The sequence below is a fragment of the Lissotriton vulgaris genome, chromosome 3_1 (genome assembly GCF_964263255.1).
Source record: "Lissotriton vulgaris chromosome 3_1, aLisVul1.2, whole genome shotgun sequence".
NCBI classification, from domain to species: Eukaryota; Metazoa; Chordata; class Amphibia; order Caudata; family Salamandridae; genus Lissotriton; species Lissotriton vulgaris.
This window is the reverse complement of record NC_141689.1, coordinates 275,684,691-275,703,034: the sequence shown is the minus strand read 5'-3', so window position 1 is coordinate 275,703,034 and position 18,344 is coordinate 275,684,691. Positions and strand designations below refer to the sequence as shown.

The following is an 18,344-nucleotide window of genomic DNA, read 5'->3' as shown; positions in this document are numbered from 1 at the left end:
GCTGGCTGGGGCAGCAGCATTGGGGAGGCAGGGGTGGCTCAAAGCTACCTCATTTAGGCAGGAGGTACAAGCTAAAGTCCTCGACATGCCTTACGACGGGCAAAACCTATTTGGGGAAAAAATTGATGAGGCCCTGCAGGCGATAAAAAAGGCTACGGATACGGCAAGAGCACTGGGCACACTTCAATTCAGAAATCAGTCCTTTCGAGGGAGCAGAGGCCAATCCTCTTACAGAGGAAACTATCAAAACAGGTCCTCCTATTCATATAATCAAGGCCGGTCACAATTCCAGTCATGACAGCAGCAGCAAGGTCGGCAGACCTCTTATGGAAAATACAACTATAGAGGGAAGAAAACCACTGGCGGATGCCAATGACCTTTTCCAGCAGCCAATCCCTCCACCATCTCATTCTTTCAAAATTGGAGGAAATGTGACCCACTACCTCCACAATTGGAAAGCAATTACAACCGACCGATGGGTGCTGCAATTGATACAATTTGGACACTTCATAGAATTCTAAACAATTCCCCCGACAACCCCTCCTCGTATAATGCAACACAGCAACATGCGTTGCTTCTTCAAGAAATCTCCTCTATGTTAAAAAAAGGAGCAATAGAGCGGGTACCATCGGCTCACAGAGGGAAGGGATTTTACTCCTGCTTCTTCCTGATCCAAAAGAAGAAGAAATGGAGGCCCATATTGGATCTCAGGGCACTCAACGCATTCTTGAATAGTCAATCTTTTCGCATGGTAACGATCCATGAGATCTTGGGACTCTTGGAGGAGGGGGATTTCATGACGTCGTTAGATCTACAAGACGCATACTTTCACATCCCTATCCACAAACGGCACAGGAAATTCCTCAGATTTGCAGTGGCAGATCAACACTACCAATTCTGTGGCCTCAAGTCTGCACCCAGGATTTTCACCAAATGCCTCTCCCCGGTTGCAGCATTTCTCAGGCAGCACGGACACCAAGTCTTCCCATATTTGGACGACTGGCTGGTCAAGGCACCATCTCTAGCAGACGCAACTGCATCCTCCAACGCCTGTCTGAATCTCTTCAGGCATTTGGGTCTGACACTCAACCACGAGAAATCCACTTTGCAGCCCTCCCGGGTCATTACCTTTCTCGGGGTGACATTGGATACGGTAAATGCAAAGGCATTCCCATCTCAGGAGAGGAATCACAAGCTCGTCTTTCTGGCCGCGACAGTGGCCTCAAAGAAGACTTTACCAGTCCGTACATTCAAATCACTCTTGGGGATGATGTCCTCGGGCATCCTGCTTATACCGCACTGTCGCCTCAGGATGTGTCCGCAGCAAGAGGCTCTGTCCAGACAGTGGACTCAATGCTCGGGATCCTTCGAGGACCGCATTGCGATCACACAGCAAATGACCAAGGCACTGCAGTGGTGGAGGTCACTCAAGAACCTTTCACAATGGTTGCCGTTTCTGCTCCCTGCAGCTCCATACGTAATAACAACGGATGCTTCTCTGGAGGGTTGGGGAGCAGTCCTTCAGGAATTACAGATCAGTGGCAAGTGGTCAAACCAGGAAAAACAGCTTCATATCCACCTCCTGGAGCTGAGAGCGGTTTTCCTAGCCCTGCAGGCTTTCATACCACAGATCAAGAACTCCCCAGTGCTCGTCTGGACCGACAACACCATGACGATGCACTACTTGAACAAACAGGGAGGGACGCGTTCGCTCAAACTAACTCGCGAATCGCAGAAGATCTGGATTTTGCTTGTTCTCCACAACATCTCATTAAAAGCAGAGTACGTCCCAGGCAAGGACAATGTCATAGCAGATGCACTGAGCAGGCAGAGGTCTCTATCCTACGAATGGGAACTCGACATGGAAATGGTAGCTTACATCTTTTCGGTGTGGGGAACACCACAGATCGACCTGTTTGCGATCAGGGAGAACGCCAAATGCCAAAACTACGCAAGTTGGCATCCCTAGTCAAGGTCCCTCGGAAATGCATTTTCCATCGCATGGCGCAACGTATTTGCATACGCATTTCCGCCATTTCCAATGATCCCCAGGGTCCTCAGGAAAATGAAGGCGGAGCCTTGCACTCTGATTCTGATTGCCCCATTCTGGCCGAGACAGCACTGGTTCACGGACCTTCATCGCCTCTCACTGCAACCGCCAATCCGCCTGCATCAGCATCCATCTCTGCTTAAGCCAAGGCAAGAGCGGACAGTACTAATAAGACCTATTCCCTGAAGTGGAAACATTTTTTTATATGGTGTGCGGACAACGGTCTACGTCTCTTCCGCACCTCACCGGAACAAATATTACCCTATCTGCTACATCTGGCGCAATCGGGCTTAGCCCATGCATCCATTAGAGTACATCTGGCTGCAATTTCAAGATTTAAAAGAACATTGAAAGGACCCTTCCTCTGGTCTAATAGACTGATAAAACAGTTCCTCAAGGGACTTTACAGATCCTTTCCTCGGCCAAGAATAATTCCTCCAACATGGCATCTCAATGTGGTTCTTAACCAATTGAAGAAACACCCTTTTGAACCCATCCATAGGGCGGATATCAAATATCATTCATGGAAGACAGCCCTTCTGCTTGCACTTACATCAGCAAGGAGCGTCAGTTAATTGCAGGCTCTTTCCATACAAGACCCCTTCATGCAGTTTAAGGGTGACCGAGTGGTTCTCCGAACTAATCCTCGGTTCATTCCTAAAGTCCGGTCGGACTTCCACTTAAATGAGCCAGTGATCCTCAGGTCTTTTTTGCCAAATCCCAGCACTGCAGCCGAAAGATCTCTGCACTCATTGGACCTTAGGAGGTGTCTGAAGTTTTATATTGACAAAACTAATAATTTCAGGAAATCAACTCAGCTATTCATAGCCTTAAGTAGACCACGGAAGGGTATGCCACTTTCAAAACAAAGTATTTCAAGATGGATATCTTCGGCAATTGCCTTTTGTCATGACAGAGCTGGATGGCCATTGCCAGCAAAAGTCAGAGCTCACTCTACAAGAGCCGTGTCCACTTCTGCGGCACTATTTGCAGGGGTGCCAGTTCTTTATATCTGCAGAGCGGCAACTTGGAAGTTGCCGCATACCTTCACCAGGCACTACTGCCTGCATACAGAGCTGATGAAGGATGCAGCCGTGGGACAAGCAGTGTTACGCCATCTGTTTCAGTAAGGTGAGCCTTCCTCTATCCCTCCATCCTTTAATGGTATGCACATGTTATTATAATGTTTCTGGTTAACAGGTATTGATTATCCACAGTCGCATGATATGTATTATTGGATGACTTGTATATGTTATTCCACCAGAAATGTGCACAATGTATTGCTTGCTACTCTGATTCAGGCATGTGAATCTATGAAAGACACCCCTAATACTGGATAAGGAATGCGTTACTTACCTGTAACTGCAGTTATCCAGTATTGGTGTCTTTCATAGATTCACATGCAACACTCCCGCCTCCCCTGGAAGGACTCACCTATCTATCCTTCAGTGTTACGCCTATCTAGCTTGGTGCGTACGAAAATCTGACAGACTGAGGCTCCTGAGAGGAAGGTTCTAGAGGGAGGTGTTAGCTGATTGGTTCTCTTCAGGAGTTTGGGCCTTTTTACATAAGGACACAGATAGGCTACTAAGGTGGGGCCCTTAGGCCTACTTTTCTCTATATATGTCCATGGGACATTGCTTTTGTATATACCGTAGACTCCCGTCTCGACGACGGGGAAAGATTCAGGCATGTGAATCTATGAAAGACAACAATACTGGATAACTGCAGTTACAGGTAAGTAACACATTCCTTCTGTAATGTTTTTGTTGCAACTAGCTGCTCTGCAAGGTTTGTAACTACATCATGCTGTAGTAAAAGTTGGAGTGTATATTGTGGGGATATTTTAAGGTGTTGGATTAGGACTTCTCAGTGGAATGTGTAGTCTGCTGTTAAGCACATACTTGGCCTAATGGGTCTTGAAACCCAGTCTAGAAGTAGAAGAATGTACACCCCTGCTTAAGTCTTTACCCTTCAAAATCTAATTCCAAGACCTGATAGAGCCTTTTCTTGAACAGGTCCATTGGGGGATTAGCACAAAAGGCCCAGAAATATCAAACATTGCTCTTGAAACATATTTTGTTCAGCAAATTTCTGTAAATGCTTCGAGTAAATAGATGTTGTTGATGCCACATGTCCTGCTCTATTCCTTTGGGATTGTTTCTTGCAGTAGTGATGTACAAAACTTCTCAACTATGAAGCTGTATTGCAAAGGTTTTTATTTGAACACGTTAGTGAACGCCAACAAATGGCCATTATCCTATTGGTATGCGTTGATTAACTTTGCTATTGGCATTTTGGTGTTCACTATCTCTGAAGTGAGAACTGTAAACAAAACAAAAAATGTCTCTACAAAAAAGCTAATCTGCATAAAACGATCTATGGTGGTCCTACTTGGACTGGCCAGTAGTAGTAGACACCAAAAGTAAGTAGTTTCTGTTTGAGTACTTGCGTTGCAGAAGCAAGTTAGGATCTGGGAGCATATAGCATAATTTTTGCTCCACTACAAGTCGCTAGATCACCATCAATCAATAAGTATTTGAGGCTTGTGTGCACATATCTTTTCAAATTAGAATTCAAACATATGAATTGTAACTGAAGTAACTATATATGAAGGTACTTGTTGGACCTGGTGTTTCTTGTTAGATATCAACATGTTTATCATAACATAATACATAAATGTCCCCATTCCTTGAAAGCACCATCTAGCTCGATCTCACTTTCTTACCAGTAATTTTGCAACAATACACTTGAAACTTCACTAACTCTCACCAGTTACTGTTTTAATTATTCTAAGTCGGGGATACCATTGTCCGCCTTCTGGTGGATTGCATTAGTGCGTGTCCTACTGAACATTAATATTCCCAAGTATATAACATTTATTCAGGGGTTAGAGTACCTGCAATTCTCTGAAATGCTTGTTTATTACATTTGTTTGGATCTTAACAGTATCTACTGCTGTTCTGTTATGTTAAAGATATTTGTAGAGCGCACTTACACCAGGCGGTTTAATGGCGCTGTGAGCGGGAGGCAGCAGTAGTATAATGTCAGAAGCTTACTCATATGTCTGTAAAAACAGGAGTGTTCTGAATTGGGCGTAGGAAGTTCCTTATCTGAGTTCCATGGGGAGGGAATTCCAGAATTGAAGGGGCAGGAGAGAGAATCTAAGACCACCGTGTTTTTTCCGTTTAAAGGTGGGGATGGTGAGAAGGTTCAGGTGGGAGAATCGAAGTTCACGAGAGGGGAAATTACGATGGATTATGGAAGAGATGAATGCAGGGCCGTGACCGGCTAGGACTTTGAAGATGGTACATCCCAGTTTAAATGCACAGCGTTTAGCCACCGGGAGCCAGTGGAGGCGCTTCATCAAGGGATGGACATGTTGGTGTCTGGGTTGATGGAAGATGAGCCTAGCTGCTTGGTTTTGTTGGACCAATTGCAGGCGGTGGAGCTGATAGGCCGGGATTCCAACATAGAGTGAGTTAGCATAATCCATGCTAGAAATGGCCAAGGCCAGAAGAACTATGATCAGGGCCTCGGTGGTTAAGAATCTGCAGATCTTGCGGATTCTTCGTAAGTGGAAGAAGCAGGTTGATACCACAGCGCCAATCTGACATTTCATAGATCGTTGCTTATTATGACCCCTAGGCTTTGTACGGAGTCTGCTAGACGAGGAGGGTTGCCTAGGAGAGGGGGACAGAAGTTAGATTTCCATGGGTTGGAGGTACCTCCGGACAGAATCAGCTCAGTCTTTTCGGGGTTTAGTTTTAGTTGATTGGCATACATCCATTCGCTGATGAGGCTCATGGTGGTTTGAAAGTTGGAGACTGAGATGTTAGAGGAATCAATTTCGAACACCAACTGGAGGTCGTCGGCATAGTTAAAAGCCACAACTTTGCTATTGCGTAAGGACCGAATCATGGGTAGCATGTACAGAATATATAGAAGGGGTGAGAGAGAGGACCCCCGCAGGTCAGCCTGACTTGCTCAGCTGAAATGTTGGCGAGACGGACTGCCTGGAATCGGTTGTGTAGGAAGGAGGAGATCCACCTCAGAGCCAGACCCTGGATGCCAGCATTGCTGACACGACAGGAGGTCATGATCAACCGTGTCTTAAGCGGCTGACAAATCAAGGAGTACCAGGGCCTGAGTGATGATTTGATCGGCCCCCTTCCTAAGCTCGTCCATGACTGCTAGGATGACAGACTCCGTGGAGTGTGCAGGTCTGAATCCTGCTTGCTGGGGGTCAAGGAACTGAGAGCATTCAATAAATAAGCTGAGGCAGTTTGCCACATGGGCCTCTAGAATCTTACTAAGGTAGGGGAGTAACGAAATATGGCAAAAGTTGCTCAGGGTCAAGGGATCGGCGTTTTTTTTTTAGTATTGGGACAATTTCATGTTTAAAGGTGTCAGGGACAGAGCCTTGTCTAAGAGAGTTGTTGAGGAGCGAGTGGAGGGGGGGTCCGGGCAGGTAGAGAAAGCTTCTTGTAAGATGTGAGGGGGCAGCAATCACTAGGGGAGCTGGATCTGACTTTTGTTAATAGGACAAGAAACTCTTCCCTGGAGATCAGTGGTATTTGATCAAACACATGGGAATTTATGCATGTGGTAGGGAAAGCTATTGAGAGTGTGGGAGTGGGGATGCTGCTTTTGATGGTGGCAATTTTCTCCATGAAATGAGTTCAGGGAATCACATAGTGATTGTGAGGGGACAGGTTTTGCTATCATTCTGTCGGGCTGTTGTAGCTCGTTGACCATAGAAAAGATGGTCTTAGTGGCTGGATTAATAATTTCCAAGGAGAAGTAAGTTGGTTTAGTATGGAGGATGGAGTTTTATAGTCTTTTAGAAGGGTAATGTAGGTGGCTTTTTTATCTGGGGCATATTCTTGTCTCCAGCTTTGCTCGGCTTGCCTGAGTGCTTGTTTCTTTGTTTTCAGCTCGTCGGAGAACCAACGTTGAGCGTCATGGGGGCGTTTGGTAGTCTTAAAAGGACCGACAATATCGCTGGCTGATTCAAACCAATGCTTGATGCCTGATTGCAAAGGGAGTCCTATTCGCTGGGTGATGAGGTTTTTAGAAGGGAACAGAAATCGACGATATTGGCCCGGTTCCAGTTTCTAGCCAGGTGGTTTTGCACTTTTAAGATTGCTGCTGAGCTCACAGAACTTGGGTAAAACTGCTCTGGTCTATACCTTCTCATGCATATCGTATCCCACCTCCCAGAAGATCCAATTAGCTTGTTCAGAGAATCTTTTAAAATACACACCTTGCTCTTTGAAAAGCCAGATATAGCATTAAAAAAAAAATAAAACGTGATGTTTGATTACTTGAATTAATGTCATCTACTAATAATATTGTGGGTTTCATTCCAGCCCATCTAGCAGGGAACATTGCCAATATAGACAGGTGCCATCCACTTGCAATTTAACTGTGGTCCTTTTGAACTAGAAATGTCGAGCCTGAACTGCCAGGTCACAAAATAAAATGGTCTTGATGATACTAGTCGAACATTAACATTAATTCCTTTTGGGGTGGGCCACTATCTACAGCGGTGTTGTGGATTCTCTTTGGGAACAGCTTCTTCCAAAATCATGTACAGAAGCAATGCAAGTCTCCTGTGCAGGAAAACATACCTGGTCCGTCAGAAATGTTGAACTGAAGAATTGGCGGTGTATGGCGAGTGCACTAACATCCTACCCACAAACCTTATAAATACCTGCTTCTGTCTGAAGCTGATGTACTGTGCCATGTACAGTAGTACTGGAGTTGCTCTAACTGCATCTTTCTTCTCTCCTTTCACCGTGATGGGTGAAGTGGGTTCCTTGTAACCACAACACCCAGTCTGTAGAATGCTTCTTTCAAGCATCTAGAAGCAGTTAGTTTGTGTGCATTTAAAGAAAGAACCAGAATCCTATTCTTAATGTTACTGTCAACTGGATCCTACTAATTTGGCTTTTTGTATATTTTAGTCCTTGTCGCTTTTGAAATCCCAGTAGTTTTACTTGCAGGGTTGGAGCAGGCCTGTTTGCATTTGTTAGACATTTTATTGTGATGACTGGTCAGTAGCTTACAGATCAGCACTTAGCAGCTATCCTAAGTGTGGAGATTCTTCCCTTGCTTTTTCTGAGGTTCTTTGAGGGAGATGGAAAGTCACCTTTGCTATGATCATGAGAAGGAAAGAACTGTTTTCCGTGTGCGTCTTAAGGAATTGGGTTATCTACAGCTAACACTTGAACTCACTCACCGAAAAAAGCACTTTTTGTGACCAATGATCTAGTACACTTATGCATGCCCCCTACAGGCTTCTCATAGTACTGCGTTTAACTCTGGTGTTGATAGTGGGGTTCTCATGGATGGACAGTTTGTTCCTTTTATACCTTTCAGAAATATCCAGTACTGAGATTGTGAAACATTGTGCTAATGTTTACTGTACTCCATTGGTACCCTTAATGCACTAAATGGCCCTCAGTAAAGGCGTATCTGAGGCATGCGAGGCATACATGAGGCATGTCTGCAATATATATGCATGTCAAAGTATACTTCTTCCTGCACTCAACTGAGTTAATGTTAATTGTGATCTCTTTTTGCAAAAAGCTTTCCAACTTTTATGTCCAGCAGTGTCCAATTGCTATATGCCTTCTCGCCTCTCGCTGTTCCTCCCTGCACTTGCCAGGGTCCAGTGTTCACATTTTATCTTGTCTGAGGCTTAAATAAAAAAAACAAATCTGGACTCTGGACTTAGTATAATACCTTTGTCTTTACAGTTTCACTTTGTGTAGTCCATTGCATCACAACGAAAGTTCGAATTTTGTTACCACTGTTTGTGGGAGCTTGCTCTGTCAAGTCCATGTTAATATAATCAAAATAATTATCCTCTTGGAGGACTGTTTTTTCTGAATGACCCAAAGTGCACCAACAACAAACCTTTCCTAAACAATCCTGAACCTACTTTTCGGCATATAAATATCCTGTACTGGTTGATTTCAGTCCACTGACCTACTATGTGGTTTCCTTTAGTTTCAAGATGGCAGAAGACTCTACTTCTGGTCAAGAGTTCCCATCTGCCTTTATTCTCTTTCTCCTTGATAAAAGATCATAATTGATAAGGTAGGGCAGACGGAGTCTCCCAATATGAGGTCTGGTGTCACTGGGGCTGATTTCGATCTAGAAAGGTTACAGATAGTCCCCTCTTCTGTAAATAATATGAAATAAGTTTCTTCAGCAAAAGCAAAGCTATGATGTACAATGGGTATTTCCTGTGGTGGTTCCACTTGAGATAATTCCCTTTATGCATCCTATTCAGGAAAACCAAGACAGTCCCACATATCTGTTTTTGTATTGTTTCAGGCTGGGCTTCATGTTTAGGTGACATCCTGTAAACTTTTATGAATTAAAGATTTGCAAGCAGTGATAATCGACTTGCTAATTAAATTTTCCGCATACCCTTCACTTTTTAATCAAGTTATTTACTAGCACCAGGGACCAATGAAATTAAGCTTTTATTGATAGATTGAATATACTGACCTGTAGACTACTTGTCAATCTTTGTTGGGAAACAGTGAAAGAAATCCTGGAAAGTACGATGGGAAGAGATCAACATTACCACAACACCATGACAGAGCTCCCTTCTGACATGGTGCAGCTACATTAAATAGATTTACATTTAATGAATAAAGACCGTATGAACAAAACACGAAGCATGACCTGTGTTAGGCTCACTCTTATTACGAGTCTGGAGTATACTTGAGACGAAGGATTAGCCATCTCTAACTCAGTGTTTCCCAAACTGTTTATAACCTCGACCCACTTTTCAGCATGATAAGTGTTTGTGACCCACCTAGTGATAATAGACATGAGGCTGGCGATTTCTTTTTTAAGTAACTAAAACATCGTGTTGTAGCGCACTGTCATTTACAGAGATCACTAAATGTGCACAAACATAGATTTACTGATACAAATTATATTATACACAAATGATAATGTGTGGAAATTAGGTTCAAGTGAATGATTATCATTTGTGCATCACCAAGTAAAAGGGCTTTGGTTTGTTTTCATCCTATTATGTGTTTTTCCATCACACTTCAGAATTACAAAAAAAGCTTAATTTTTGCTTTCCGAACTTCTGAATGAGTATAGTTCATATACAGCTATTTACCTTTTGTTGTGTGTTACAAAATATTACACCCTACAGCCTTTCCTTTGACACTCCCTGTACCCTAGCTAGATTGTCACATAATTCACTTAACGTTTCTTTCTATGGCTGCGAAGTGTGAGGAGTTTGTAAACTGCAATCCCCATGATAAATAGCAGAAGCAGCAATTTGTCAGAAGACATAGCCTGACATTTAACCTCTGTCATTGAAGATGAGATAAATACAGAACTTAAAGGCATCTTTATTTATTGCTTTCTCTTTTATGACCCCCAAAAAGTTGGCTCAGGTCACAACCTACAGTTTGAAAAACACTGATCTAACCCATTTGTTGTGAAAACAATCTGTGACGCGCCCACTCTTCATGAGCAGAAGGACCTCCAAGCACTTTGCTGTGCTGAGAAGTTCATGCCCACAAGCTGTGACATCTTCAGCTCTGCAAAGTTCAGCTCAGGCAGCCAGACCCCTGTGCAGTTGGTGCACATACAGCACCTCGCTGCTTGACCTGAATGAAATGAAGAATGTCTGTTCGGCTGACCTTTGCTCAGCCTGACAAACACTCTTCATGTTTGCAAAAAGGTGGGATGAGGCTACAAGCCTTAAGAACGGACTGCTACTGCACTCTACTAATTTTTCAATGGATGTCTTGGCACAGCGCTCTTTAAATATGTCCCATGCGATTGGATGACAAATATGACCCCATGTGGTGATGATGAGTGGTGTTAAATCGGCTTTTTGAAATGAGGTCAGCAGATCATCGGCTGCCCTTTTGGGTTTCTGTGACTCATGAGATATCACAGTCAGTGTGCTCCCCACCACTTAAAATGTTTATTTCACTGCACAAGTGTGCACTCTGGACTGAGCGGTCAGTGTTGACTAAAGGTGATCTGCACCATGGACCGTGAGTTTACTGCACACCACCTTCACCTATGCACAGGGATTTATGTGACCGGTTTGCTGGGCATACGGTGTGGTTGTGTGTAATGCCAAGTGTTCACTGCAAACATCCTATGGCTATGCACACTCGCCACAGCTCACTGCAACGTTTTGGCGAAGGTAAAGTCAGTAGTGGTTTGATATATTACAATCAATGTAATCCTATTCTCTCCTACATTTCCCTACCTTATCGGAGCAATATTCTTTTTTAGTTCTGGTATAATAAAGACTTGTTTGAAAATTAAACGTACAATGTTCGCTAAACATTAAAAACAATATTTATAATCCTAAAAGAGAGCCAACTTTAGGCATGTTGTTAATTGTACCTATAGATTCATCCATTATTTTGTTTTGGGTTGGTTATGAAAGTGATGGTGTGCAATTGTTTTATTTTTTAAAACATACTTTGTTTAATGTTTGTGTGCTATAAAATGAAAAGTATTATGAGCAACAGCGCTTCAATACACTTGATTTATATGTACATTTCAGATGGTCATCACAACAGTGACCCATGGAGTTCCTCCAGTGGGATGAACCAACCTGGCTATGGAGGGATGTTGGCCAATTCTTCTCATATTCCACAGTCTAGCAGCTACTGCAGTCTACATCCACATGATCGTTTGGTAAGACGACATCTTGATGGCACAAAAGAGGAAATATCACTGGCATCATTGTTTACATCACTACTTTGTTGTTTTGTGGTTCTCTTTGTTTTTATGTTTTTCATTGTATAAAAATTATAAAAGTATTTTTCTCCAGCTTTATTTTAAATCTCTAGAATGGAGGCGGCCGCTTAAAGGTAAATTAGTACATATGTTTAGAGAGTGGATGGAAGAAGCAAATACTGTGAAGAGAGATATAGTGCTCTTACAAGTTGACTAGAGTATTTTCTTCAGGTAGCCAAGTCCCAATTTCTCCAGTACCGAGTCTCACCTACTTGAAGTGTCCCTGCTCTAAGGAACTATAATCTAGTTTGATAGGCAAGGTCACTGGATGCCCACTTCTCAGGTTTCCCTTTCTATCTCCATCCTTCCCTTATGTTGTCCCGCTGTATGAGTAAGCACTGTTTCATATTTTTTCTATATGTTTGAAGTACAGTGCTATCCCTGCGTAGGCAATCTGAGCACCTCAAGGTTTGTATGAAATAATATAACATGTAATTCATTCTCATTTAGATTGTATTTACTCTTTTAGTTTGGATGCTTCTCTCCAGTTCTTGTGATTTAGTTTGCTGTTTCAAAGACTAATTGCTAAATAGTACTTTTTTTAATAAACACCTTCCGTAAATACAATTTTTCAGTGTGTAGTACCACGTTTAGGTAGAAACACTAAGCAGGGAACCCTAGGCACTGAGCTCCATTTGTTGCCTCTACTTTCCTACATTTTGTGTTGGATTGCATGATCATCTATCCACACCACCAAGATCTTTTTATGTTGCATTACATTTCTCCCACATTTAGCATCAGAGTAGCATCTGTGAGGTTTACAATTTAGGTATGTACTATTTTGTGTAGTTTACTCTATAATTTCATGACGTTTCCCCAGCCGCTTGATATGGTGATGGAAAACTCTATTGGCACATCATATATTTTTACAAACTGCGCTGTCATTCATGTAGGAAAATAGAATGCTTTGAATTTCCGAAAGTATTCTAAATGTTAGCACCAGTGCCAATAAACAGGGAAACCGGGACACACACTAGATGTACACGACTAAAGAACAAAGATGAGGGATTTTTAATTAGAGAATGCTATACCAGAGGTGTTCAATTTTAACCACCTTAATAAACTTTGTCTAGCTGATGATTTTGTTGGGTTCTGAGAGTGAACAAGAGTTAATGTCAGATTAACGAATAGAATTTTTGAGACGTGCTGAGCAGTGAACTTGTGTTCTCCCATTATTTTATCATTTACTAGAGATTTCCCCAAAATGCGTATGACCTCAACCCCCCTTAGTTCAACTGAGATCCCTTAGCTCACCCTGAAATGTGTGGCACATATTGCACGTTTGTAGACTGTCCGTCAGAATACCGATGTGTGTGCAAATGTGCGCATCCTAAAATACTTAACTACTAATTAGTGTAAAGTAAATGAACCAGATCAGTGAATATATCCACTATTTTGAAATCCAAGTTGTTCAGGCTGCAGATAGGAAAATGACAGCAAATAGCAGTTCAGTTCCCTGCTGTTGGTCACTCGCAACAAGGCAGTCCTAAGACTCCCAGAATGTAAAGTTCTCAGTATGAGTGCATCCTAGCTTGCCAGCTGCTCTGTGCGGCTTCATAATACCCTTCAAAATGTATTCATCTCACCAGCCAATTTCTAATTGTCTGAAATGCAGACAATATGAATGGTTGAAGCAATTTAATGTTTCAGATAGTCTTAGTGGCTATCCTTAAAATATTGATTTGGGTTCTGTGAGTAGAATCTTCCGATAGGTTGCTGGTCAGCTAGACAGAATAGCCAGGGCAGTCTGCACCTTCCTAGACCACTTTACGCCCATCTCACGTTGCTGTATTGAAGTAGGTTTCATGCAGTGAACATTTTATTGGCAAAGGACGAAAACGGTAATTTCCTCCACATGTACACTTAAGGAGATATTTTTGACTACTCATAGCTGCTAATAATTGGCACATAAGTTAGTGTGTTCTAAGATAGAGAAGATTTTCCCCACTGATGTTTGTGTGTCGGCAATAAGTTGCATTCTGGATAAAACTCTTTTGGTGACCAACAAGTCATTAATGTAATCAAATGAGCATATTAGCCTTTCTGTAGAATGTCTTCCTGGAGATTCGGCATGTAGGTGTTTCACTTGACAGAAGATGTTTATGGAAAAGGAAAAATATAGACTTCATTACTAAATAAATGCTTTCTCACTGCCTTTCCTGGAAAACATGGTTAGCTTGACCATCAAGAACGGTGTTATTAAGCTTAAGGACAGACATCGAGGTGCATGTACAATGTCTACACTTTTTTTTTTTTGGTAAAACATTTTTATTGGCATTTTTCAATAATACATACAGCACATCTTTCCTTGCCGATGACTTTTAGCATTCAAATGATCCCGCATGGGAATTACTAATTGTGACACACCAACCTAGGGATTGAAGGCTAGTATGCCCTGCCACTCAGTCCAATAACTAGCAAGGATCCTCACGGAACTGCGACCATATACAGGAAGCCTATGCAGATGTTACTTGCCAGGTCCCGCGTGGGATGTGAGGTGCCTTTTCTCCCCACGTACAATGTCTACACTTGCAAATGAATCGCCTTTTTCTGCTTGAAGGGAGGATAACAAATAAGCCTCATCAGATTTGTTCTCCTTAAAATAAAATAAAAAAGAATACTTGTGTTAGTGTGATTAGCGCACTCTTCAAGAATGTATATAGAACCTAAATCAGTAGAGCTGCACCTCACTCTGTTCTGTGCTCCACCTTCATCTCGTGTCTTTCATTATCTTGAAGGTACAAATGTCACTTGGTGTGTATTGTTACACCTTCAGCGAAGTCCTCTGTAGAGATTTATAATGTTACTTTTTTTGTTTTAGTTAGTGCCAGAACGACAGTATTTGTTGTATAGATTGTTTTGTTCATGCTCGTTATATTAAAGGATTTAATTGTGCTCGGTCATTCAGCAATCGGCATAACCGGTGGCTCGCTTGTTTTCATCTCACATATTATTTCACACTAGCTTTTAAATGTTTTTAAAATTCCTTTCACATTTTGGCTGTCCTTTTAATTCCTTAATGTTGGTGCAATTCTATGTTTAATCTGTTTTACAGAATCGCATTCAGATGGGCTATGTTTATATGCAACACTGAATAAATATTTAGGTGGAAACCTTTTCTTGCAAAAAATTGTATTTCATTCCCCTTCTCTGAGGTTCCTTGTTGACTTAATAGCTGTATTCGATTAATCTTTCATAACGGTAAAGTTGCAAACGTCACTGGGTGTGCACTTCTTCCACCACCATAACAGAAATAATGAGTGGCCCAGTTATATCATGCCCACTGCAGGAATAAACGATGCATGTTAGCAACGTGGTCCTTTCAGCATGTGAACTATATTCGTTTCAAAGAATGCTAGTCTTTTGCTGCATTTGCAGATTTATACATGTATTACAAATTATTTTCTATTATTCAACAATACTGTTCCCAGGTAATGTGGTTATTTCTGATTCCTAAGCATATGAACCTGTGAAAAAGTAAGATTAATATATCAGAGGTATCCTTATGTCATAGAAATGGAATATAGCCTTCTGAATCCTATCTAATTACTTTTTTCTGAGAAATACTGTGAATATTCCTTCCCTTAGAATAATCCCCAGGCATGAGACTGGATCTGGAAATTTTTCATGAGCAGTACCCGTGCATGCTGGTAGGTGGTGGTGTTCAGCTCCGCATGGCATCGTTGGCATCCTGCCTACCAGAAGTGACATCTGCGGTGCCTATAAAGATGCCACCCAGGCACACTGACGTCAGTCCTTTTCCTTCTGCGCCAGCCGCCGTAGATCCCTAAAGAGCCACCCTTTATTCTCTTTTTGACTAAGCTTTATTTGATGTTTTGTCACAGTCTTTTTAAGGTCTTACATCCTGGTGTAGCAGGGATGTCCTTAAAGCCCTGCGGTGCCTGTCACTAACGGATATCGAACCACGTTTGCCTGTGGGGTGCTGCTACTGATCGAAGAGCCAGGTCTTGAGGAGTCTTCTGAAGGCCAGTAAGTCATGGGTCTGCGGTGGGTTGGTGGGGAGGGTGTTCCAGGTCTTGGCGGCGAGGTGGGAGAAGGATCTGCCACCGGCGGTCGTTCTTCGGATGCGGGGGACTGTGGAGAGGCCGGACGAGCGGACCTGGCGGGTGGGGGTGTAGAAGCTGAGTTGTCTGTTTAGGTATGCTGGGCCGGTGTTGTCGAGAGCTTTGTGTGCGTGGATGACAAGCTTGAAGGTTATCCTCTTGTTGACGGTGAGCCAGTGCAGGTCTCTTAGGTGGGGTGTGATGTGGCTGCGGCGGGGATGTCGAGGATCAGACGTGCCGAGTCGTTCTGGATGCGTTGCAGTCGTCTCAGGAGCTTGGCAGATGTTCCTGCGTAGAGGGCGTTTCCGTACTCCAGCCTGCTGGTGACGAGGGCCTGGGTGACTGTTCTTCTAGTTTCTGTGGGGATCCACTTGAAGATCCTGCGAAGCATTCGGAGGGTGTTGAAGCAGGATGAGGAGACGGTGTTGACCTGTTTAGTCATGGAGAGGGTGAAGTCGAGGATGACCCCTAGGTTGCATGCTTGGTCAGTGGGTGTCGGGGCTGTTCCTAGTGTTGTTGGCCACCAGGAGTCGTCCCAGGCTGAAGGGGTGGAGCCGAGGATGAGGACTTCCGTCTTGTCCGAGTTCAGCTTCAGTCAGTTGTTCCTCATCCATTCGGCGACAGCCTTCATGTCTTCGTGGAGGTTGGTTTTGGTGGTGTGAGGGTCTTTGGTGAGGGAGAGGATCAGCTGGGTTTCGGCGTAGGAGATGATGTTGAGGTGGTGCTGTTGGGCGACGTGGGCGAGGGGTGCCATGTAGATGTTGAACAGCTGAGGGAGGAGCCCTGGGTTACGCCGCAGATGATCTCGGTGGCACTGGAGCGGAAGGGGGGGAGGCGGACGCTCCTGAGTTCTGCCAGTGAAGAAGGATGTTGTCCAGTCCAGGGCCGTCTCTTCGATTCCCGTGTCGTGTTCGTAGTGTGCGGTGACAGTCCGTGTCAAATGCGGCTGACAGGTCCAGGAAGATGAGGGCCGCTGTTTCTCCGTTGTCAAGCTGGGACCTGATGTAATCGGTGGCGGCAATGAGTGCGATTTCGGTTCTGTGGTTGCTGCGGAACCTGGACTGGGACGGGTCCAGGATGCTGTTCTCCTCGAGATAGCGGGTCAGCTGTTTGTTGATGATTTTTTCGGTGACCTTTGCTGGGAACAGTCTCCTTACCATCAAGACAGCCTTCCTGGTGGCAATAACATATGCCGAGAGGGTCAGTAAGCCTTATGCCTGGTCATCCGAGCCTCTTTATCTTAACATCCATCCAGACAAACTGTTGCTTCATATGAGAACTTTATTTCTTCCGAAAGTGGTCACTACATTTCATGTAGGCCAAATCATCACTGTGCCTTCTTTTTACACTCTGCCTCATTCTTCCAAGGAATAGGAGTTGCATCACCATCTAGATCTAAAAAGAGCCATGCCGTTCTACCTTGATAACACATGGGAGTTCTGGGTGGACAATCAACAGTTTGTGGGGTATGTCGGAGTAAAGAAAGGACAAGCTTTTCAGCAGAGGACAATCTCTTGATGGATCATTCACTGTATCAAAATCTGCTACGCATTGGCTAAGAAATAACCCCCTGAGGGTTTGCATGCTCATTCCACCAGAACTAAAGCTGTCACAACTGCATTAGCTCACGGAGTTCTGGCCCTTGACATCTGCCAGGCAGCAATGTGGGCTTCCCTGCCCACGTCTAACAAACATTAGTGTCTGGACTTGCAGTTCTATAGGGCTGGGCACTCTGTCCGTTCGGTCCTGCAGGACTTCTTCATGTGAAATTGGTCCGCAGACCCACCTCTGGGGAGTTATTGCTTGGGTATCTAAGGTAAGGAATCTGTGGTTAGAATTCTCTTTCAGATGAACAGGTTACTTAACTTTGGTAACGCCTTATCTGGTAGAGAAACTATCTAGCTGAAGATTCCATACCAACTCTCCCATCCTACCTGCTCTGTGAACGTATTTCTCAGTACAGGGCTTTACTCTAGTTTTCCATACCAGTGGTCCGTGTACGCTTCTGGCATGGAAAGTCGAGTCAGCGCTCCTGGGTGGCTCCTATATAGGCACTGCAGACTGACGTCCCGTTCAGCGCATCAACACCAGCGATGTTATGCGGAGAATAACGAAGTCACCTACTGGTGCGCAAAGGGGTACTGCTCATGAAAAATTTCCGGATCCAATCGGACACTTGGATACAGTTCTACGGTAAGGAATCTGAGGCTAGATAGTCTCTACCAGATAAGGTGTTACCAAAGGTAGGTAACTTGTTCTACAATAGATCATGACTGATTGTTACTCCAACCAGTGGATGTAATGTGAGCTGAGCAACATGTAAATGGCACTTATGACAGCCAGTGACTGAAAAGGGTTTACCTTTCATCTTACTGCCTGTGGGTTGATGATGTTAACTTGTGATCTGTGCACACTGTCTC

At 43.6% G+C, this 18,344-nt stretch overlaps 1 protein-coding gene across 24 annotated transcripts in view; it reads left to right on the top strand.

Annotated features, from left to right (window-relative positions):
* The window catches only part of TCF4 (transcription factor 4), an 822,748-nt gene that overhangs the window by 677,394 nt on the left and 127,010 nt on the right, over positions 1 to 18,344 (top strand). For all 24 annotated transcript variants that reach the window (XM_086960420.1, XM_086960423.1, XM_086960424.1 and 21 more), the window contains one exon: positions 11,625 to 11,758. In XM_086960420.1, the coding sequence (XP_086816546.1) occupies positions 11,625 to 11,758 (134 nt within the window). The remainder of the gene's footprint in view (positions 1 to 11,624; positions 11,759 to 18,344) is intronic.